Genomic DNA, 25,050 nt, shown 5'->3' with positions numbered 1-25,050 from the left:
CCCACCTCACAAGCGTGTCAAGGTCCCTCTGGATGGCATCCCTTCCCTCCAGCGTATCAACCGAACCACACAGCTTGGTGTCATCGGCAAACTTGCTGAGGGCGCACTCAATCCCACTGTCCATGTCGCCGACAAAGATGTTGAACAGGACCAGTCCCAACACCGATCCCTGAGGGACACCACTCGTTACAGGTTTCCAACTGGACATTGAGCCATTTAGCACAACTCTTTGCATGCGGCCATCGAGCCAGTTTTTGATCCACCGAGTGGTCCATCTATCAAATTGATGTCTCTCCAATTTAGAGACAAGGATGTCGTGCGGGACAGTGTCGAACGCTTTGCACAAGTCCAGGTAGATGACGTCAAGTGCTCTGCCGCTGTCCATCAGTTCTGTGGCTCCATCACAGAAGGCCACCAAATTGGTCAGGCAGGATTTCCCCTTAGTGAAGCCATGTTGGCTGTCACCAACCACCTCGTTGTTTTTCATGTGCCTTAGCATGTTTTCCAGGAGAAACTGTTCCAAGATTTTGCCAGGCACAGAGGTGAGACTGACTGGTCTGTAGTTCCCCGGGTCTTCCACCTTCCCCTTCTTGAAAATGGGAGTTATATTACCCTTCTTCCAGTCATCGGGAACTTCACCTGACTGCCAGGATTTTTCGAATATGATGGACATATTCGAAGCCGAACAATCAAGCTGTTACCAAGTAAAAAGCCATATTAGGCCTTTATATCATTTATTCTCTTTTGTGAAAGCATTGTACTTCTTTTTCTCTTTGGTTTAGAGAAAGCTTCATCTATTTGTGAAGGAAGGCATTTTCCCTAGAGCTTTAACAGAGTAGCAGGCTGCTGCTGCCTGGAGGCTCTCCTTGGGAAGGCTTCCACTGTGGGTCTGCAACACTCCATAGACCTACCATAGTACCCGAAATTACCTGAGCAAATTTCATTTCAGTTCCAAAATCCAGCAGGTATCTTTTATAAACAACGATGATATGAATGTAGAACACACCTGCCCAAAACTGTATTTTATTTTAATTTGGTTGGTTATCTGTTTCCTTAGCTAGTTTCCTACTTCATAGGTTATTGCTTATTTTTTGACAGGATGCATTTCATCTCCATAGCTGAGGGCAAAAGAAGGAAACATTTTTGGAAAAGGCCTCTTATTTTCATGGCAGCCTCCTCTGTTGTGCTTAGGTTTTTGTACTCTGAGTATAATTCCTACTAAGCAGAGAATGACTGAAATGATCAAAGAAGGAGTGAAATACCTTACCAATATGCAATTTATCACATGATGATAATTATACATATGGTACTTTCTGGTAAATTAAATATTTGTAGATTTTAGATGCACATGCCTTTATTCCCATCTGCCCTGCTGAATTTTCACAGCTCTGGGACAATGAGCTGTCTCCCTTCTTTTGCTTTCATCCATCAGGATCATAGTTCACAGTAATATGCCACTTTCTTGCAAATCCTGGCCTCTGTTAGTGTGGCAAGGGGAACTCAGGGTGGAAATGTAACCCAGAGGCCCATTGTTACGACTGGTAATGTTAAAGTCAAAAATATTTGGAAATAAGCCACCAATTCACTTGTCCATTTAAAAATAAAGATAAAAAATGTATGAGAAGTGTACACAGAAATGTACACATGACAAACATAAAATTATTTTTTTTTCAGTGATGCCTGTAGTCTTTAGGTCAGATCCTGTGTGAATATAATCAGTGTATGTCTGAGCTATGTGACATCCTACAACATGATGAAAAAAGATGATGTTCATGCAGTGCTTAAAACTGGATTTTCTTCATCTTTTTATCTTTATTTTCTGCCCCAAATATGTTTAAAGCTTTTCTGCCATATGGGTTGTACTTCTTAGCTTGCTGAAAAAAAAAAAAAAAAAAAAAATTATATGAAGTGCATCATCTTTCTGCAAGTAAATCTGATTTTACTATGTTTAAATCTATTCTTAGCTGTTATTACTGCCATCAAGTGCTTTGCAGCAGCACTTATTACATATTTTAAAATAAAAGGGACTTTTTCTTGGTTTTCCTTATGAGAAATGGTCTTTCTCAAACCCAGAAAATCTTTATGAAGATAACTGACTTTCCCATTTTTGCTTTAGGGAATGTTTTGCAATAATCTCCTCCTGCTATATATTCCTTATGAAAACCTTAGTACTTGCAGAAATTTTCAATCCTCTTCCCTGTATGTAAAAAAAAAAAAAAATAAAAAAAAAAGTTTGAAAAGGAAAACTGGGTCTGCTTTGAATGGTAAGAAGTCAGGACACAAAAGAATTTATTTTAATTTATTGTAATTCATTGCTGGTTTATAATAATGAAACATTACTTCTCTGGTACACTCTTTAGTCCTCAAGATTTCCACAGTAGGTATGAATAACAGGGAGAAGACTGAACTTGACAATAACTCAATTTCCTTTTCATTCTATAGAGCTAGGAGAGATAAAGAATGTCACTACTACACAGCCATCACTAGAGCTTGATGGCCTTGAAAAATACACCAACTACAGCATTCAGGTGTTGGCTTTTACACGAGCTGGAGATGGAGTGAGAAGTGAACAAATTTTCACCCGCACTAAAGAAGATGGTAAGGAGTAAAACATTTTCTATTCCCACTTCCACAAAATGTTCATATGTCTCAGGCTTTCAAAATAGTGTAAATACTGTACAAACATGCAGAGTGAGATTTCTGTCTGGAGGTCCTGAGTTAGCATATGATGAGGAAAAGAGTATGAGGCCACAGCTTTGAAAACAATCTGACTGTTTCTAAGACTCCGGTTCAGGTGAGCCAGAGGTTTGCAGATAACACTAATGCACTAATGATCTGAGCAAATTTGAGTAGTTTTGTCTTCTTTTTTTTTTTCTTCCCCAAATACTTTAGGATCTTATTTGAGAATTTTGAGGGGGTTTGAGTTAATTCTTTCAAAGTGACTGAAAATGGAGAAAGGAGAAGAGACTATTCTGGGATGATCTTATATAACTTATATGCTTCTAAGATTTTTTTCAGTATATACATATTAAAAAAAAAAAACCTCCAAATACCTGTTCTCTTAAAACTAAAATGTAGAACAAAAATCTCTTGTCTTTGTTCGTAGACGAAAGCATGGAAAATTTAAGTCCTAATGCTGAAAGTTTGAGAAAGTTTTAATCACACACATACATACAAGTTTTCATAATAACTTTCTTGTAGCTTTAACTATGAAAGTCACTTCAGGTTGCCTTAGTAGGATGCCACATACTGATCTATTTCTCAAGGACTATTTCTCAATTTCAAATTCAGGAGGAGTTTTGTCCCTAAGCTGTTTAATGCCTCAAATACTCCATGAGATGTATAAATACATCCTTAGATCCCTAAACACTTTTGAAAATCTGGATCAAGAATTTTTTGGCAGAAACAAAAATACAGTACTAGCAATGAAGTTACCTGAATAATGTTAGATTGGTAAATTCTTCTGTGAGTTATGCAATGTTTTTTCAAGGAAATTAGTCAATGGATTTTTATTATCCAGTTTACCCGTCATTCATGAATGTATGAAGATATTTGTCAAATTTTTTATTTGTCATAAGATTTACAAAAGTGACAAGAGAATAGGTTGAGTAGATTAACTGACTTGATGAATGTTTGGTGTTTTTTTCCAATAAAAACATTACTTGATAAATTTTATTATTTTTTTTCAATAAAATATTAAGGTACTCATTCTAAAATTTATATACATTGTAAGGTCACCTGGACCCAACTCTAGTTGTGTCTAGAGGATGCAGTAAAAATGAAAGTTGGATTTCTCTTTTTTCTAAAATTTTCTCTTACATTATCAAAATGAGTTATTTTTCCTTGTTCTATTTTCATGTGCTTAATATTTTCCATTACTTCGATCAAAGTTGAATTAACATCAAAAAAAGTAAGTGGATGTCTTGCAGCTGAGAAATATGAGGAAATTTGGGCATATAGCAGTGCTGGTTAATGTAGGTCTACCTCCTGGTCTTGCTGAGATCCTGCATCAGCTTGCAATAGTGTCTCTGTTTAAAACTGTCTGAAGGTACTGCACCTTGTCTGCAACTGTCAAGGACAATCTGCTTAGCTATAGACTTGCGTGTCTTGTACGCCAAACATTAGTTCATTCTGCTCCCACCCTGAAGTCTTTTAAAAACTACTTGGAAGCACCTGATTCAGATGCTCTTGAGACACCCATTGCTTGGAGTTAAGTAGTTTTATTTCAAAGAAAACACTAAAAAATAAGAGAAGTGTGAGATCACCCTTTGCATTTTTATGTTACTTTTTGTCAAATAGATCCCAGCATGGCAACTTTTCCCTGAATACTCTCTGAACACAAAGCCTCTCACCCTGGGGCCTTAGGACTAGGACTTAAACTGCCAGCAGCCAGGGTGATTGTCCTACACTATCCCAGGAACTCAGGGACAGGCTGGTCTTGGGGAGATAGAGTTTGTGTCAGAAGACTCCTGAGGACAGCAAGTATGTGCTTGCTGATCTATGCCTTTGAGAAACATTGGAGCCTGCTGCCCTATGTGTCAGATTGGCCAGCCAGTCCAATGTAAGGGGGCAATAATGAGAATTCTGCCCGATAATAAAAACAAAAACATCCTGGGCCTAAACATCCTTAAGGCTGAGGAAAATACATGGCATCGAACACGTGCCTCATTCCTTGGAACGGACATTTCTTCTGTAAGTTTCTAAGGAAAAGTCTCCCTGTCCTGGGTTCAGCTATAGCAATCATTTTTTGCCTTCTTAGTAGCTGGTGCAGTGCTGTGTTTTTTAACTTTCAGCCTGGGAACAACACTGATAACACTGATGCTTTCAGTTGTTGCTAAGTAATGTTTACTCTGACCAAGGACTTTCTCAGTCTCATGCTTTGCCAGGGAGGAGGGGAAGCCGGGAGGAAGCAGAGACAGGACACCTGACCCAAACTAGCCAAAGGGGTATTCCATACCACAGCACGTCATGCCCACTATATAAACTGGGGGGAGTTACCCGGAAGGCCCAGATCACTGCTCGGGTCGGGCTGGGTATTGATCGGCGGGTGGTGAGCAATTGTATCCTCTCCCCTTGTTATTTTCCTTATCATTATTATTATTGGTGGTAGCAGCAGTAGTCTTGTATGGTACTTTAGTTACTGGACTGCTCTTATCTCAACCCGTGGGAGTTACATTCTTCCGATTCTCCCCCCCATCCCTCCGGGAGCAGGGAGAGGAAGAAGGGGGGGGAGTGAGGGAGCGGCTGTGTGGTTCCGAGTTACTGGCTGAGCTCAAACCACGACACTCCCGTAGAGGATTATTTAGTAGGACTAATTTCAATGCACCTGAAAGATCGTGCCCTAAATTCAGTTTGAAATCTCTCTCGGCATGTGAAATAAAAGTAATTGCACTCTTACCAGAGCTTAGATCTGGAAACCTTTTATCTGCTCCCAGACCTTCTCTGGCTAAAATTAAGACACAAGGTATTCCACCCTTCTTTAATAAAACTTGTAAATCTGAGATATTTTTAACTGGTGCCAGGCACTCCACATTGTTATTACTAAGAGGCCATAGCACACCATTAATTCCTGTCTCTTTTTTCATTTCTTTTACATGAGGGGAAACTTTTCTTTGTAAAATCAACAGTGCAGAATGTTCCACTGCTGCTGTGGAAAGGCAGATTGTGACTTCCTGTGACTTCTCTGTTGGTGTTCAGCTAGAAACATCAGGCCAAAATGTCTTTAGCAGGCTTGAAATCGCCAACATGGCAAAATAAGAATAACCCAAGGAGTGAAGCAGTCAGCCTGGATGAAATTAGTTGATGCTCTGATTTCTTGTAATGTTTGATACTGATTTTAGACACCAGAGGTCAGGCACTGCTGCTGATCAGCTTGGGAAATGGAAACAGCTCTAGCAAATAATAGGAAATGAGCTTTCAGTGTAATCATATTTATGGGTTTTGTCTTCTTCTGAAAGTTCTTCCCGGCAGAAAAATAAGCCAAATGGAAATGTCCATTTTTTAAGAATTCATTGTGGTTTTGTCCCCTACCTTTTCCATCTACAGTTTCTAATAAGCTGCTTGCCCTCTTCACCTGAGGACTTACTTTACTAAATCATTAAAAATTTAAGTAGTCCTTCAAATTCTCTTCCTTGCTGTGTTCAAAGTACAGTTTTGCAAGCTACTCCACTTTGTAGCAATGGGGGGTGGTGGTGTGGTGGTGTGTGACGAATTCCCTCTCTTTCTGCACTGAAAATGCAATATGAGAAAACTATAGCTGAGACAATGAATTTGATCCCCGTACAAGGACGACACGTGATGCAGCACCTCGGCTGGCAGCAGCACCTCTGACCTTGGGCAGAACTGGCCAGCAGACCACACAGCCCCACCCCAGGGAAAGCTTCCTGCAATTGGGAATTTGGCCTGGTGTGGCTGCTTTTTGCTGAGTGTCAGGCAGAGGTTGCTTCTGCGGTTTCCGTGACTCAGGAGGATGCAAGTTTCTCACTCGTATCAGTTTCTTTTGTGAAAGTGCATTTTTATGCTCAGAAAGCTGTTTGCATATCACAGAAGCCTACTCGGTACAGCAGTGCTGTCCCTCCAGCTCTCCTCTGCCAGAGAGGTTGGCGTTCAGAGCAAGGGGAAAGCTGCAGCAAGGGAACAGCAGAGAACTAGCTGCAGGGAGGAAAGAGAAATAACACTAAAGTCCTTTGCCAGTCTCATTGTAAGATTTTGCCTGAATCCAGAAAGATTTTCCTCCTCTTTTTAATCAATCATCTGGACACCAAGCTTCCTGGCAAATGGCATGAGAGAGGTGGATGTACAGATACAATCTGACAAAGCTTTATTCTAAAATGAATAAGCATAAATCCAATCAAGTGCATGTTCAGTACTCTTTGGAGCAGAGCTCTGCTTGGGCTCATTCAGCTGATGAGAATGGCTGTGCAGTTCACCACCTGGGTGCTATGATGGAAAATTGCCCTTAATGACTCCTTAATGCATTTTTTCTATTGTCAGAGATCTCCAATTTTATCTTTTTTGACTAACAAAATAATTACTGTTCCACTTGTGAAACTGGCAGGATTTTATAGAAATGGCGTGATTAACATGAGGCCAGTTCAGAGTGCATGAGGGGTGGACAGCACATGTAAATGCATTTTGGCTAGCATAGGTCTAACTTGTAGGTGGGATATCTATATGAACAAAGGCACTACCAGCAGCAGTCAGGAGTTTATTTTATTTTGTTTTTCATAAATGTAACAGTCAGTAGGATAGTCCTGTGAAGTACAGAATTAAATTCGTGTTATGGAACAGGGTTCAGTTTTCTGATATATGGGTGATATTGCTTTTAAATACACTGCACTGTGTGCATTTGCCTCCCTGCTGTTCAGCACTGTGAAGAAAAATGGTGATAATCTCTCTGCTTATGAAAAGGGGAATGAGAAAGTTCCTGGAGCTCCTCCCTATTAGCTGGCACATCTAAATGCTGTTTCCCGGACTAGTCGTATCAGTATAATTGCCTTCTCTGCGTTAGCATTTCATTTGCACTGTCAAGAATACAAAGTGTTCTCCTCCACATGAAAGCAGCATGCTGTTTCCGTGTCTTTCAAAGCCTTGCTAGCTGGAGAATGAGGCCATCTTTGATGTTAAATTTGCCAAATCTACTCACTGAAAGGCTTCAAAGTTGGCTAGAAGCAGTCCTCGGCTTCTCTGTGCTCAGCCCTGCTTGTTCTCTAGCTTCTTACCATTATTTTACACATGATGACTGTGGAAAAAAGGAAACTATGATATTGTGCAATGGCAAGGAGAGAAAATACCTTGAATTAGCATAGCAAGACTGGGGTCTTTCCTATCCAAGATAAGGCAGGCACTGCATTCCCTACCACAACTTCCGATTCTCATGGGACCCATGTTTAGTAATAAATCTTTCCTTTAAGGCTGAGCTAACTCGTAATAATCTTGTTTAGGTCCAGGGGATGACTTTGAGCAATGACTTTATGCTCTGAATAGGGGACAGTGGTGGTCTGTAAGGCATCAGATGACAACAGGATTCTTGCTAAGGAAATGTAAACGCTTCGCCACGCTGTCATTTCCATATGCACAAAACAGCAAAGACACTGTAGCAAAATGAGGAGTAATGAATGAAGATTCAGAATAATTTTGATACCACTGCAAGAAATGTTGCCTGATCCCAACTCCGCAATGTGGTGGAGGGATTCTTGAATGAGAAATTTGGCTGTGTGGCTTCCTGCCTTTCTTTCTAGACCCTCTTTCTTCTGGTCTGTATACCAGACAGTAATACAGCCATGCAATGATAAATAATGTTTTCCACATACGTCCATTGACTGGAAAATGCTAGATGAATTCTGAGTTAATCCCTCAACAATTGACAGCCATGACCAACTACCATCAGAACCTGTCCCTATAGGTCACACCCTAATTTAACAATAAATTACTTTAACCTCATACATATATTTGCAGTGATTTCCAGAAAACATTACTAACTGTAAAGGAATCATCCCATGGGTTAGGTAATTACCCTGGAAAGCTAGCTTTCACTCTTCAGCAGCAGGAGCAAATAGCATTTCTAATGAGCTGGGTATAGATAACAAGTTGGATGCTGTCAAGCATCAATATTTACTCTGCATTGGATAGAATTGCTAACTGAATTAGTCCCTTTGCAATGAGGGGCTGGGTTCACATGCAATTATATTCATGACATTCTCACTTGATGCCTTATCAGCTTTCTCAACACACTATAAATAGAAAATGCATATTCAGAAATGTTGCACTGAGTGGTGCCTATCTGTCCGGTTTTTTACATCTTCCAGTAGTACCTGTACAGATATAAAATTGAAGTTTTTCTTATATAGTTTTTACAACCTGAAGTAGCTAGCCACTAAAAAGCTAAGCAAATTTAGACCCCAGGCTGTCTGGCTTCTCTTTATAGGCAAAACTTTTTGTCACTATAATACCTACTTGCTTAAACGAAGTAGAACAAAGATTAAGGATCCATCTGCGAAGATCATCTTGCTGGACAAGGGTTTTTCCATCTATATTGCACAATGACTGTTTTCTGTGAAAGTAAAGAAAGCTGATCAAGCATTGCAGTGGTAATTTTACCAGAAATTCTAACATTTTAGTTATTTTGCTGGAAATTAGACAAAAATATTAGATTCCTCATGAACCAAAAGTTCTGTAGAAAACAGAGTCCATCAGAATGCTTCATTTTGTCTTTATACCACATGTAGTTTCCCAATACAATGTATCTATTTTAATAATTTAACATGAATATTTGCCACATGAAATATTAAAATATATTTAAAATTGCTTATTTTGATTGTTTAAAATGTATTTTTAAATAATGACAGAAGGTGGTTTGTTTTTTTTCAGGAAACTTTAAAACAATTTATTCTGATGTTAAATGTAGCCCTCGCTATTTTGTTTAAGTACAAGCTTATGTGCAACGTGATATTCCAGCGTGCAGGATTTTTTTCACATTAGTATGAGTGTTTCCAAAGTTGGAGAACATTGTACAGTGTAATGTGAGTTTGAAAAATAACATGCTTATGAAATTAAAGCCTTTCTCAAAATGTAAGCCTGCAAATATAGATGGTTACAATTATGTATCAAGATTTTGGCATTTCCTGGCTAAAGTTTTTTCCATGTGGTTTTAGAGAGGAGTTTTGGGGTTTTTTTCTTTCTTTCTCTGACAGTTTTTGATGGCTTATATAGATAGCTGCTGTAATTAGAGAAATAGTGTTCGCACACTGCAGTGCCAGAGAGAGGTCTGAGCTGTTAAGGGCAAGGATGGGGACATGGATACTGTGTGTCTGTTTGTCTGCTCACATGTTCCACCACTAGCTAGACCTGGGTCATGTCAGGCAGTGCTAACTGCATGGAACTATAGCTCATTTACTCTCTACTGCTTTAAATTCACAGCTCTACTGTGTATGTCCATTAAACTGCTCACGTGTGTTACTTATACAGTGAATAATAATTTGCCATGAGTTATCTTCTCAAAACTGACAATTTATAATAATATGTTGTTTGGCAATTTCATTGGCCACAGCCAACATATTTTCATGCATGCAAGCTGGGGGTGATGCTTCACAAAAGTTTAACCAACGATGGCAGCTTCTGCTTTGGGGACCTCTGAAGCAGAGCCTTTCCCTTTTTAGGGATGAGGGCACAGCCCTCCAAACCCTCTCAGCTGGCATGGGCAGCGTGGAGGCTGCTTCCTAACACAGGGTGTCCATCTCAGTCCGCAGAGGCACGGTTACCAAACTGGCATGCTCACCTTTTCCTTTTTACTCCTCCATTACACTAGCATGACCAAGTGCCTGCCCTGGGCCACTCTAACACATCTTGGTTTTCCAGTTCCAGGTCCTCCTGCGGGTGTTAAAGCAGCTGCAGCTTCGGCCTCCACTGTCTTCGTCTCCTGGCTCCCTCCCCTCAAGCTGAATGGCATCATTCGGAAATACACTGTCTTCTGCTCACACCCCTACCCCACAGTAAGTCCAACAGGGTGACCGCAGACTGGCAGCACTTACTTGCACAGCTGAAACTGTGTGTTTGCAGATACTCAGTGCTTGATGTTCTCCTTGCCGCTTCCTCTCACACTAAGCAAGGGTGAAGGGTGATCCTGGGGCTACAGGGATGACTGAAAGTTGGTTTTAGTTTTTTCCCACCTATCAAAATTTTGCACTGTCTAAAACCCATGAGCTTTGATTTACAAATAATTTCAAAACTCACAACTGAAGTTGAGTATCTTTAAAGGTTTTTTATTTTAGAATAAAAAATGAAATTTTTAAATAAAATAAAAGAATAAAAAAGGAAACTAAGTTACCTTTTACAGGACCAACTGAGGGCAATAGCCGTGTTGTAGCTGGAGGCATGTATTTTTATACCCAGATATTTATGTGTTTTCATTTGAGTTCCTGCCTTTTTGGCTTGAGTATTCATGTGTGAAAGAACATAATGACTTCTGAACAAACATATTTGCTGCTGAGTAAGCTTATTTATGCCTGGAGCATTTGCCCACTCTAGGTCTACATGCTGTTACTTTCTGATAAAGTGAAAAGAGAAAAATTGAGTTGAATATCAGGGATCTTTTTCCCTCTTTGAGTCACAAAGGAATCCAGCTATCTTTAAACACAAGGGCCAATTACTCTTTGTAAATACCCATGCATATTTATTTTAATGAACATTGAAAAACATACTTATTTAGTTTTTATCCAAAGTTTTTGTTTCGTTTTTAACCAGGACTTCCCATCAAAGTTAGCATTGCAGTTTGCCAAATGCAATCTTAATATAACAGACAAGAGAAATATTGTTCCAGAACTAGAAGGAGTTTGACAGGGAAATTTCTAAAAGTGCCTCAGGCTTCTTTTCAAAGACGCCTGAGGGTATGTCTGAATGGGAAACAGCCTCACACAACCCACTCTTCCAACAAATGAACTAATTCTGCAGGCACTCCAAGGGAAACAGGGCAAAACACACAAGTCCATTGATGGCTATGCCTAAACCGATACATCCTACTATAAGCAGGATTTATGAGTCACATCCAGAGCTAAGGGTTGGAAATCTTTACCTCATTTATGTCTGGGGTCTACTGTCTTCTAACTCCATTAAAAATTGCAAAAGCAAACTATCTTGAGCATACTGATGAAATGTAAACTAGCCAGTGTCTTTTCCATCATGATTCATACATTTCTGTGACACACAGTGAATTAAAGAGGTCGGAGTTTACAGAAGTGGACCTTGCTGTCAGGGCTCTGGTCCGAATGGGTACCAAGCACTTTTCTGGGGGCTTGGAGAGAACACCAGGTGGTGCTGCTGTCTCTTGCTAGTCACAGTTTCTTCCTGAGGCTTTGCTAGCAACAATTGTATGTTTACATCACCAGGAAAATAAATATCTGCAGCTATTTTTTTTCTTTAATGTGCAGTTCTCTCTTGTACAAAATTTTTTTAAAGTCTGCTTATTGTATGGTTACCTTTTGGAGTACCTCAGTGATGGACGACGACAAAAATCGTTACTGGCGTTGCTAGTCTTGGCCTGTACTGAATTTTACTGATGTATTTTTGTGGTGTTCATGATGTGAGGGTATCACTGTATACCTTAGCCCAACACAGAGACATTTGGAGGTATTTTCTTTTAATCGTTAATGTGTACATGGATAGTTACCCTGTTGTTACCTGTGTGCATGAAGGGGTGAATGTGTATGTGTACATATAAATATATACACGTAAATACACATATGTGTATCTGTCTGTATGTACAACATGTACTATATGTATCGGTCCCTGTACCACTTCTCTCTAGTGTTTTGCAGACCAGCATGAGCTGTGGCTTACAGAGCAGGTCTTTCGTATTGGTTCCATGTGGTGAGTGAGGCAGTGATAGCACTCAGTAGTCAGTTCTACAAGCCAGGTTGGACACCCTTAAGTAAGTGCAAGATGTCAGAACACATTTATAGATATATAGAACTCACTCCCCCAACGTTTTTTCTAACAAAATGCTTTGTAATCTTTTATTCTTTAAAGGATAGTAAAATAAAAAGTTATTTTATTCAGAGCTAGGTTTGCAGTGAAAGAAGCCTGCTGCAGAGGTACTTGAATGCTAACACTCCTGTGTAGATAGGGTTTATATATCCCAAGGAAGTTCTTGTATGAGTCACTCTTGCAGAGACAAGTAGTTGACAAAGAAAGAGGTCTTGTTATGGTGAGGAGAGGAATAAATAGAAGACCTGTTTCTTTACCATTTCTTCTGCCACTATAAGTGCTGTAGTTGAAAGTATAGAGCCATAAAAACTCCCTGAATAGGCTTCTTCCTTCAGTCAAAGCCTTGGTTGCAAAATAACTTTGCTAAAAGTCTGCTATTTAAGCAGAAAGGCAAACTCATTTTTCAAGTATTAGTGAGAAGAAAGAGAAAAGGACAGTGGTAGAGGTAAACTTATGGGAAGGCTGCATTCTTTGCAGATTGTATTTTACAAACAGTATGTGTTTACCGAGAACAAGTCAATACAGCACACTTTGAACACTCAGGCTAACGAGACAGCTCTTTACACAAAAGCACTGCTTTGGTGTTAAAGTCACTAGCAAGAAAACTAACTCGGCTGGTAGTATTGTGCATATTCTTATTACGAAACATAACCCTCATATGACCCTGACACATTATAAGATGAAGATTTGCTACCTTTTGTAGAGTTCAGTTTGCTTTGCAATGGCAGAAACTCTTAAAACTTCTGCTGCCCCTGTACAGAAAAATGCAGACATTTCCTGTTTAAATATTTTGAATCCTAAGAACTATATATTGCCTGGGATGTCTCAAACCACAAATAAAAAAAAAAAACAAATCCAACACCCAGAATAGGAGGAGTTATTTCATAGTTGTCATGGTTTAAGCCCAGCCGGTAACTCAGAACTGCACAGCTGCTTGCTCGCTCCCCTTCTTTTTCCTCCCACAGCTCCCAGAGGGAGGGGGAGAAGAATCGAAAGAATGTAACTCCCATGGGTTGAGATAAGAACAGCGCAGTAACTAGCATATAACACAAAACTACTGCTACCACCAGTAATAATAATAATAAGGGAAATAACAAGGGGAGAGAATGCAATTGCTCACCACCTGCCAACCGATACCCAGCCCGACCGAAACAGCAATCTGGGCCTTCCAGGTGACTCCCCCCGGTTTATATACTGGGCATGACGTGCTGTGGTATGGAATACCCCTTTGGCTAGTTTGGATCAGGTGTCCTGTCTCTGCTTCCTCCCGGCTTCCCCTTCTCCCTGGCAAAGCATGAGACTGAGAAAGTCCTTAGTCGGAGTAAACATTACTTAGCAACAACTAAAAACGTCGGTGTTATCAGTGTTGTTTCCAGGCTGAAAGTCAAAAACACAGCACTGTACCAGCTACTAAGAAGGAGAAAAAAAATGACTGCTCGTGCTGAACCCAGGACAATAGTGCAAACCATTCAGTCATCCCCAGGTATCTGGCAGTGACATATGTCTGAAAGAATCTTTGAAAGCTGTAATCTACAATCCTGGACTTCTCCAAAGGATTTAGAAAGATACAAAAGCTGAATGCCCAACAAAGGTTCATCTTGGCCTGGAAATATTTTTGTGAAACAGTTGGATTTGGAAAGTGAGGGAGATGAACAGATGTGAAGTAAAGATGGACAAGAAGGAAATTATCTTATATTTGGCCAAAACACAATCAATTTACTTGAAAATGTAATTGATATTGAAAACTGACCAACATCTCGTACTGTTTCAGACAGATGGTTACTGATCTTTTCGTATACTTATTTTATTGTGAGAAACATACTCTTAGGCCTGTTAGACTTCTATATTTATGGTTTTTTTGCTTTTGGTTTAAACCTACTAAAAGTAAAAAAAAAAAAAAAGTTTAATGTGCTGTCAAATTAAACAACAAGCATATGATGTCTGTACAAGACACCATTCCCATGTACATTCTATCTGCTTAGTCCTGTGACAGGATAACCACCAGCAGCAGCAGAAGTAACAGCAGTAGTGACTAGACTGTTCGTCTGTTTCTCACATCTTTCTGCACCTTTTTCTGTCAATCTGTAGAGCACCATACCGAGAGAAAAACTGTAGTCAGATTCCCCAGTGAGGGTGTATTAGAGTGTTGGGTTTTTTTTGGTCTGCACAAAAAGTGACATGAATCAGACTCTTTCTCCAGGTTTCCTTCCTCTTTTCCACAAATGCATAGACTGAAGCCTCCCAATTCTGCCTCAGAGTTTTCAAAAGGTCCCAGTGGAAAACACTCCAAATACCTTGGTTTCTTATGTGTTTGAGATACATTCTCCAGTGCAAACACACGTGGAATCTTCCAGAAAACCTGTGGAGGACATTCTTTGCAATGTAATGAGATCCTTTCTCAAAGAAAAGAAGCTAAATGTCTGGAAGCAGCTGGATGAATCTTCTTCCAAAAGATTACCTTCTCTTTGTTTACTCTAGCGAAAGTATATGTGGTTATCTTAAACCAGATGATATCCACCTTAAACTGGATGATATGAAAGTATATATGAATATCTTAAACTAGATCTTTCAAGAACCAGAATTATCTGGCATAAGTTCTAAACATCGAGGTATTTCCCACACAATTCTTTCAGGCAGGCCAAAGTCTTGTCTTGTTTTTGCATAGGATCTGTCCAAATTCTAATTCAATGTGAAGCAGCTTTGCTTCATACTTTGACCCCCAGTTTAAAGACTTGAATAAAAGGCATGAAAATAGGGCAAGAGCAATTATAAGCCAGAAGCAACTTGTCGTTACGCACTGTAGAGGCTTCAGTGATTAAAGGGGTGCTGAAAGTCTCTTTTAAAGAGGGAAGAGGCAGCTGACAGAAGTTTGTTAAGTTACTGTTGAATGGAAGCTTTTTTTAGAGTCAGAATCTGTAAGGTTTAATTTAAAATATATGTTCATTGATTTGTGTACTACAAGCAGTATTTATCACTATGTCTATACAGTACTTTTTCCAGCATGAAGATATTTATGTTTATTAGATTTTGTTCTTTATGTAGCATAGAACTAGTACATAATTTGGGGGTTATTTTAAAACTTATTTTAAATGATATTTAAAATATGTCTTTTCTTAATATAACACATGTACTGTTTACACTTTTTCATAGTTATTTCACAACTTTGTTACCAGCTCCCAAACACAGTACATTCATTCTTCTAATTGCTTTATCAACTTTACATTTTTTGCCTATATTATTTTTGTCACAGAGCAGATCTCAGGAAGGATGTGACAGAGTATAAATTAATTCTGATTACATGCTGTTTTATATGATTTTCAAAAGGTTTCCTTGCAAAGCCCTACTAAAACAAATTTGATATTGATTTTTTCATAAAATCTGCTTTTGTCTCACTATCTAGGCTCCTATACAGGTATATCAATATAGTCTAACAATAAGTCCTTTATGTCAGTTTCAGTGTATTTCAGCAAGTCTGAATTCATCCCGTTCCCTTCTGTATCATATAGGGGACAAAGCACTCAGGACCAGGTGGTGTCATACAATTTGAGTTGACTGAAATGCTCTGAACAAATCTGGTTACTTCTTGGGATCACCAAAGGAGGCAGTAGAACTTCTGGCAGCACAGAAGGTGGTCTCCTGACCTTTCTGTGGTGTGGTCACCAGCCTGTAACACCACATGCTGTTTCCCTGATCATGAGCCCCAGAAGGCCAAGGGATTTTCTGTGAGTTGCTGCACAGGGGCAAGCAGGTGGTATGCCAGCTCCCAAGCAACACAATCCTTGACTATTTGGGCTACCTGGAATTCCAGGCAATGGGCTGTCTTCCAGGCATAATTCCTGGAAATAGGTTTGCAAGATTTTCCTGCAGGTGGGAAGGCAGGCAAGTGCCTCTGTTGTTCCCAACATTTCCATCTTGCATTTTCTAACATTTCAGTTCTGCGTTTAAGAAAAGAAAAAAGAAACAAGAAAGAAACAAAAAAATAAAAAAACCCCCATGGAAACTGCATTGTGTTTTGTGCACAGCTTCTGTTTACAATAGTTATCTTCAACAATGCTGAGTGAAAAACAACATGTCATGTTTCAAAACATAAGCCAAATAGCAAGACTTGAACAGAAGCCATTATGAGCAAAGACTTACTGAAAACTGTGGCACAGGATTGGTGGTTATTTGCAGCTCTGACAGTTTGTCCATCTGTAAAAGGAAGTGAGGCAAAAGCCAGCAGTCCTGGAGAAAAGTAGTAGTCCATGACCTCACCCAGAGTTTCACATCTTTAGGGAGTTCACTGAGAGGGCACATCAGTGGTCTGTCTGCTCTGTTCAGAAATGCAGAACCTGACTTTCATTCTCTATAAATGCAGTAATATATTGATTTCATATTAACCCAATTTGCTTCCAGGTAAAAACATCTTCTTGTAGTGCTTATTACTGGATAACTTGTCAGTCCAAGACACTCTGAAACATCATTTCCAGGAGCAACAAAGGCCTGAAGTAGAGCAGAGTAGACAACTCTCTGATAGTGTGCAACAAGATGGTGGCCTTTGTGTTTTGATCTTGTAGAACTAGGACCTCATCTGTACTGCTAATTAAACAAAGGCCAAAGAGCAGCACGTGCCCCCAAGAGTATGTGTTGTTTACTGATGTCTGTCTACACTGCTTAGCACTAGCTCATCTAAAGCAGATTTGTTTTGAAGACAGCTATCTAGAGTAGTACAAAACTGAGCTAGAGATCAAGTTAAAAAGTGGTGTGGATCATCGATGTGCAGTGCTGTACACACTCCCTGGCTCTCTCCCATTTAGCAGTGGAGATAAGCCCAGAGGATGAATGTTTATTGAGAGAAACCTTGCTAGGCAAACATGGTTTCACTTAGGTAGCTCAGGCTAAATATAAACTTGATGATTGCTGTTCTGTGGAAGGCTATGAAACCAGTGGTTCGATGTTGTGGGCAGAAGAGAGCAGCATAAGTATGTCTCCTGAGTCCACTTCTGTTCAGTGGTTCCATTAGTGACCTGGATAATGAAATAGCAAGAGTGCCTATTAAATTTGCAGGAGATATAAGGCTGGGAGGGATTGCAAGTACACTGGAGACAGAACTAGAATTCAGACAGATCTTGATGAACTGGGAAATTGTTTTGGAAAAAGTTAGATAAAATTTAACTTGGATAAGTGCAGAAAAATGGGTACTATGAATAACCAACTACAAAAGTACTGGGTAGAGAGCAATTGGGTAGACTCTTCAGAAGAGGATTTTGAGGTTATTGGGCATCCCAAGATGCAAATTAGCTACCTTTATCATCCTGTTGTGAAAAGCCAAATGCTATACGCTGGGGCTGTTGAATACACGTTTGGAAATTGTATTTGGGAAGGCTATGGACCACCGTTAGAGAGTCTGAAGGATAACAGCAGATATTATTAAAGAAACTGTTAGATGAGATGTGATTTCTAGACAGTGTTGAAAGCATTAGGGTTATTAAGTTGTAAAAAGATAAGGGTACTGGTAAGGAAAGGAATGATAAAACTTCACACAGATTAAAGATTGGTGTAAAGATGAAGGTAACAATCTATTCTCCATGTTCCTAATAGAGTAGGAAATAATCTATAGGTTTAAATTACAGCAGAAAACTCAAGCTAGGTTTCAAGACTTCTAATAGTAAGATTAGTAAAACAATGGAGTAGGTCTTGCAGCCTAGGGAGTAGCAAAATCTCCATTCACCGTAAGTCTTCAAAATCATGTTGGACAATTGTGCAGATATAGTTGAACCTGGTTTAAAGAAGAAAAGTATACTTGAGTGAGCTCTCAGGGTCCTTCCAGCCCTGTTATGATGCTGTGGCTATATTCTATACTCAAATTCATAGTGAAAACACACATGCCGCTCTAGGTAGTGTATATATATATGTATGTATGTATTTTTAATTTTTAAGATGAGGCATCCAATATACAGGTAGACAAGTTGTAAACGCTCTTACTTCACAACACATGCTGCAAATCTGGGATGTTTCTTGCTTTTCACTCTTGTACTTAAAGTCTCCATGTGGCTTTCCCAAGTTTCCTGCAACTTGCAGACAAAGATCTTCGGTGCACCTATCTTATGTTAGAAGTTTGTAGACGCAGTTGTAGGCAAGGTGCAGGCTTGCTTTTGACTGAATAATCTTCTAGTCCACAGTAAATGCTACCTGTTCTCTTACTTCCCTGCTTGTAAAACTCCCTGATTACTTGGAAAACTGTTACAAACACATTTTTCTTCTAAAGTGCCCTTTCAAAGTTTTCCTAGGCTACGTTGAAAAACACAACAAACAAAGGAAAAAAGCAGCCAGAGGGTTCAGAGTTTATTTACATTACCTATCTGATTGCTTTGTAAAGGAATTAGAAGCACCAGGAGATGGCATACTGCTTCAAAGCGTACAAAGCAATGTATACCAGTAGAGCTGAAGCTGCATCAGGGGAAAATGATGCTCCCTGAAGTGGCTGTTCTTCAGCATCTCTTGCTGTCTGCTGTTTGGGAAGTAGATTGACTGCACCCTCATAAAGGACTTTGATTTTGTTTTATTCTTCACTGCCCTTGCTGGCTTTTTAGAGACTTGGCCCTGTCTGTGCTTCTTAGAGAGTGAGCTAAAGACAGAAGAAAAAATTAACCCATTATCTGTAAGCTGAATAAAAAAACCCAAACCAAACCAAACAAAAAAAAAAAACCCAGATAGAAGAAAAAGAATCCCTTGAGCAAGCATATTACTGCTTTTGGTAGAGAACAGCAGTATATGTTTCGTACCGGCACACGCAAAGACCAACATGTGACAAGGTGACATTCCCTTATAATATTTCTTATTTCAATTGTTTAATCTTCTCTTTGCTGACAAAGCTCCCTTTTTTATTCTTGTGTAATGAAAGTCTCTGACATGTTAGCCTAATTGAAATGACAGGCAAAAGTTAAAAGTAAAATCAATTCTTTGTCACTGGAGCATCCCCAGGTGTTTAAAAGGTAATATTAGCTGAGGAAAAAAAGATGTATGTTAATCAGTTAGAAACCAAAATCTTTTGCTATAGCAGTTTGTTTTAAGAAAATGAAGTTTTAATTTATTAATATTGAAGATACGTTTACCAGAATCAATTAACAAATTAATTCCATGAATAATTGAATTTATATTGGTAATAGCTACAGCTGCAAATGTGTGAATGGTGCTGGTTCTTTGTGGGTGAAAGAAAGGAACTGAAGACAAGGCATTTTAAAACGCATTAGAGAAGCTGATTTTGTGATTATTCCATCTTTGGGGTTCCAGGGAGAGAGAGCTCTTCTGGTTTGAGACAATATTTCCTGCTCTTCTAGCTGACCACATTGCAAACAGAGGAATTTGGAGGGTTGGGTTTTTTTTCCAGTTTTGTCTTTAACTTTGGTCATCAGAGCAGGAGCACTCAGTGGTAGCACTGTAGCTTCAAGGTTGAGGTTTTCCTTTTCTGCTTAGCTGCTTACCTTATCTCAAACATAAAATCTCAAACCAGATTTCTCTGAGCTGTATTTAGCAATTGTATACAGGGTGTATGTCTGCCCAACTGTCCCAGTCTGCCATAGCAGAGGGGAGCAGAGCAGCAAGGCATTTCAAGCAGGAGATCTCCATTATTAGGAGTGGCTTCCAAAGGCAGCCATATGTCCCTTTTATAAAACATGGGCACCATAGAAAAAACAGTGGGGATTCCAGCAATGACTGATGCTTGCTGGAATGAAAGTTTAGCAATGAAGAAATCTGTAATGTTTAGCTTTTCCTAAATGCTGTATCCATGTCCCATGTTAATAGGTGGTTTAGAAGTAGCTTGTGCTAGATAGATGCATTAATGAGTGGAGCCTAAGTGCCAGAGACAGCCTAGACTGTTTGACTTTCAAATTAACCCTAGGAAATACTGCCTCATGAATATTAAAATTCAGCCTCCTGCACCATGATCAATACATTAATTTTTATGTATGACCTCACAAAGATCCAGCCTGTCAAGCTATGGGCATTTGTCCAATATTCCTGTGTAAATGTCAAGACAGATGGCTCTCAAAACCTGCTGTAATATTTCACATAATAATAGAAGTGTCTGCCTGCACTGACCTCTTCATATCAGAGGTGGAAACCCAAGCAACCACTTGCTAAATGAGACAAACTGACTTGGCATTTTGACAGGAGCAAGGAGGTTGGCTAGAAACTGCGGCAAGGTCCCTATGTGGGCTTGTGTTGAGCCTAGAAAGCTGTTAGATGGAAGGAATCAGTTTCCCCAGAAGAGTTAGTCTCCACGGAGGAAACAGAATGTATTGCTGTAGAAGCAAATAGAAGCACACATTTGTATAAAAGCCAGGGAGGTAATTACTTTAGTTAACAAGAACGTTAACTTCAGATGCCTTCAACACAGTCAACTCTACCTGGACTAGTTATATGGACACTTCTATAGTTGGTGGGGAAACACAGGTATGTCGAGGCCATGATTCATCCCACTGCAACATATGTGTCTCAAAAAGGCCAGAAGAACCTTGCCTTAGAAGTTACTTTGCGTGGTCTGATGGGAGTCAAGGCAACTGGCTTAAATACAGCTGTCTTCACTCTAGATTTAAATAATGAGAAGAGATGAACTCCCCTTTTCCCCTGTTGTAGGAGATGCCAGCTCAAGAATAGAGAAATGCAGTGACCCAGTCAGTAGCTGAAACTGGCTACCAGTTCATATTGGAGAAATGTTTAATGATATCTCAGAAACATCCCTTATTTATCTGGAATTCACTTTGAAGGACTACATATTCCAATGCTTTCAGGTCAACCTGCCTTTTGAAATGCTAATCAGATGAAATTAGCCTTTACCACCAGCAGATATTTGTATATCAAAGAGATTCCTTAGACAATTTCTGTCAGTCTGAATCAAGTTTAGATTACATTGATGCATTACTTTTAATGCTGATTCCTAGTAATATCTTCTTTTCTACGTCACTAATGTTCTAAGTATTTTTAGCCTAGTGTTAGTTAGCCATTACCATACACAGTATTACACAGGGAAGAGGGTATTATTCATTCTAATGGTTCATTACCCCTCTATTTTTAAGTACAAGAATCACAAAGCCCATGTCAGAAATAAAACTGGCTATATTGAGCATTTTAATACCGATTGGGGCTGACGAGGTTTCCCTTCTCCTCCACCAAGGAGACAGGCTTCCTGTGGAGGATGTGCTGAGGTGCACAAAGCCCACGTCCCCTGGAGGAATCTATATATTCCTCTGCACCTTTCCTCGCACAAGTCACTTCAAGCAGACTGCAAAACATCTCACCGATAGGCAAGTACTGCATAGCAGCACCCGGTCAGCTTCACTGCAGCCCATGGCCAAGGCACTTGAATGACAGTGCAAGAATAGACTGAACTGGCATTTCTTCCAGCACTTGTCCTTCCCTGCTAATGCAGCTAAATAGCTGAGGTGACCTTCTGCTGGGAATCATTGAATGGAAGTAATTTTGTCATTAAACAAAACCAGACTCAGGGGAAGTTTGCACAGTCTTATTACAGAACACAAGTTTATTTCTTGATTCACTCCATTACTGAAGAAATAAGTCACCCAACCTAGGGGCAAGGAACACCAGCATGATGGTTCTAGGTGACCAAAGATATATCATGAGTAGTAAACTCCAGATTTCACAGTAGATGCAGGACTGAATCCTCTGTTGGGAAAGTTCTGTGTAAAAGAATTGGTTTCACAGAACTATTGATGATAAAAGCCAGTCAAATATGTTCACTTAAATTGTTTATCCAACCCTGCAAATTTAACAGATACATAGAAGTCCTGATCTAAAAAAAAAATTTGTAAACAAGATATAGGCCCAAATTCACTAAATATAAATTGATTGCAACAAGTTATTGTGTCTGCTCTGTTTGTTGCCATCTGCCACCTCTTTGGAGCAACTGATACTCATTCAAAGTACCCTGAAGTAACAGGCTTTGTATAACTCAGCTTAGCAGACTTTCACTAAATACTGTTTATTTTAGTCTGGAAACATTTGTCTCTCCCACCACAGGTAATCAGCGAGTTTGAAGCCTCTCCCGACTCATTTTCCTATAGAATCCCCAACCTGAGCCGGAATCGCCAGTACAGTGTCTGGGTGGTAGCAGTGACTGCTGCAGGAAGAGGTAACAGCAGTGAGATTATCACTGTGGAACCTCTAGCTAAAGGTAAGGTGACAGGGCTTTTTAAAGCAATCCAGAACTTTACAATGCTAATTACTGTTATAATCAGCACGTGGCTTCTTTATGCCTCATTGCTTACTGGGAGTGGGATTTGTCAGGAGTAACTTCAGTTCTCTCCAAAAGTTAGGTGACAACTCTCAGCTAATTGCCCAAGCTTTTGCTGTAGTCAGCAGAGAATGACATGCTCCTCTAGGGGGTAATTCATCCCACCTACCTTAGAAGGAAATAAATTGCTTTTTGGAGCAATTTTTATCTTCTTTTGTAGGGTACAGAGGGTTTTCAGCTGATCCCTCTCCCCTTCTTTTTTTTTTCTTGTCATACAAGATAACTTCTTTATTATTCCTCTCCTTACTAATCTCTCTTGTGTACTCCACAAGTACCAGCTTCTGTATAAAATTGTCTGATTAACATATCTAAACTCTGAACAATTGTTCTCAACTTGCATTAGCTTTGAAGTTTGCTGCTTCTATTTTAAATGTGAAGAAGGGATAATGTGTCTCAAACCTTACATATTTTTTTTCCACCTATATTAGTTGTTCTATTAAAAGATATTGCTTGGGCCTATTGTTTCTGCCTTACCTATACTGTGAGATTTGATGCTTACAACACTACAGCACCTTAGCTTGGAATTAGAGACCAAATATTTTAGACAGCAAAGTCTCATCAGTACTCAATCTCTACATGGGGTCTTCAGGCTGATATTTTTTTTTTCTCCCCTCAAATTTGTAACATCACACATGTGCCAGTATGAACAATGTATTGCACAGGTCCCTAGAGTTGCAATATTAGATGCATTTGATTGACTATGCAGTTTTACAAGCCTGCTAATTCTGGCTAATGATGTAGTAGTGTAAAATGGTGTCCAGTGTTTTATGATGACAGATACTTTCAAACAAAGCTTTGCAGAACTTTAGATAAATGCCACCAACTTGAGAGCACTTTCTGCATGGAAGAGCATATACCATTACCATGGGAAAGCTTGCTGTTCATACCTATGTGGTAGATAACCAGTTTGATAATGGTAGATAAACTATCAGAGCTATTGTCATGGATGGCACTGATGGTGTTTGGAGGGCACTATTTCAACACATGATATAGCTTCCCAGAGCATAGAAGTTGTAAACAGGGTTCTTCAGGCTTGTGGCAGGAACTTTCATGTTTTTGTCCCTTCTCTAAAGTTTTTATCATAGGAGATGGATATTTTTCAACCTTGCTGTGAGAAGCCTGTAGTAACTACTATGTTACTACTGTAGATCACAATGGAATATTTATTAGTAAATGTGGGGACAGTCTAGCAAGGTAAAGAGACCTAAGCTGGAAAAAGCAGGGAAATGCTTGCTCCCCATACCATTGCTTACATGTTTTTTTCTGTCAACTGAGAAAAGCCACCTTCACTTTCTGATTGTTTCTGGCATTTTTTGTACAGTCCTTCAGAAGATCCTTTCTCTTAGTAGCTACACATTGTCAGTGGAGTGACATGAAGAATGTCTGAAAGATCTGAAAAATCTGGAGCATTTCCACTGTGGGATTTCTTGTAGGATCACTGCATACTACATTATGAACATCAGTGAGACCAAAGTTGAGATCTTAAAAGGTGGATGAGGAGTGTAAAGGACGTCTAAGAAGGAAGATTGTGAAAAAGCTCTACAGGGAAACAGGGCAAAGGTTTCAGTGTGCTCCTCCTTTTAGGCCAACTGTTACCTGTGTGTAATAAATTTCTGGTGATGAAAAGAAAAAAAAAGAAACAAAAATAGTCTTAAAAATAGATGCTTGAATAAGAGCAAAACCGATTAGATAGCATGTTTCAATACTAAGAGATTGAGGATGCAAGCAAACCCAGGAGTGTGCAGGAACCCCTGCACATAATGCACTAGAAGTTCTCTTTCTCCATGTCTTATGCATTAGAAAAAGAGAGAAGTGTTCAGACAAGATGAATGCAGAACAATGCAGAGTTTGCAGGTACCAAGATTCGTAGCCTCTAGTTATGAGGAAATGCAGTATATGATTGCTCTCGGCTTACCAAAATTAGAGAGATTGACCCACATGTACTTCCGGTAAGCTGAACAAGCTTACCAGAAACCAGAATTAATTCTGCTCCTCCAAAGCCTCTGTATTTAGTATGATCCATGGTGACAAAAAACTTAATAATAGCTTGTATGAAAAAACAGGAGGGATTTTAAGGAAAAAATAATTGATTACTTCAATATAGACAAATCAATGTGAACAGGACTTTATTTTGCAGGACAGTAGAATGCATCCAGTCAATGTTAGAGATAGTAGTGATTCCCCAGTATAAAGTCTGCATTAGATTGTGCTCAGGACAAGCCTCTCTTACATGCACTTAGGACTGAAAAAGTGATAATTAATCCATTTGTGGAGGT

General features: G+C 39.4%; 1 protein-coding gene across 3 annotated transcripts in view; it reads left to right on the top strand.

The window, feature by feature from the left end:
- Positions 1-25,050, top strand: part of DSCAM (DS cell adhesion molecule) — a 476,005-nt gene that overhangs the window by 388,886 nt on the left and 62,069 nt on the right. For all 3 annotated transcript variants that reach the window (XM_030477062.1, XM_030477064.1, XM_030477065.1), the window contains exons 19-21: positions 2,443-2,598; positions 10,357-10,490; positions 22,501-22,654. In XM_030477062.1, coding sequence (XP_030332922.1) covers positions 2,443-2,598; positions 10,357-10,490; positions 22,501-22,654 — 444 coding nt within the window. The remainder of the gene's footprint in view (positions 1-2,442; positions 2,599-10,356; positions 10,491-22,500; positions 22,655-25,050) is intronic.

The sequence above is a fragment of the Strigops habroptila genome, chromosome 2, assembly GCF_004027225.2.
Source record: "Strigops habroptila isolate Jane chromosome 2, bStrHab1.2.pri, whole genome shotgun sequence".
Taxonomy (NCBI): Eukaryota; Metazoa; Chordata; class Aves; order Psittaciformes; family Psittacidae; genus Strigops; species Strigops habroptila.
This window is presented reverse-complemented; position numbering and strand designations above follow the sequence as displayed.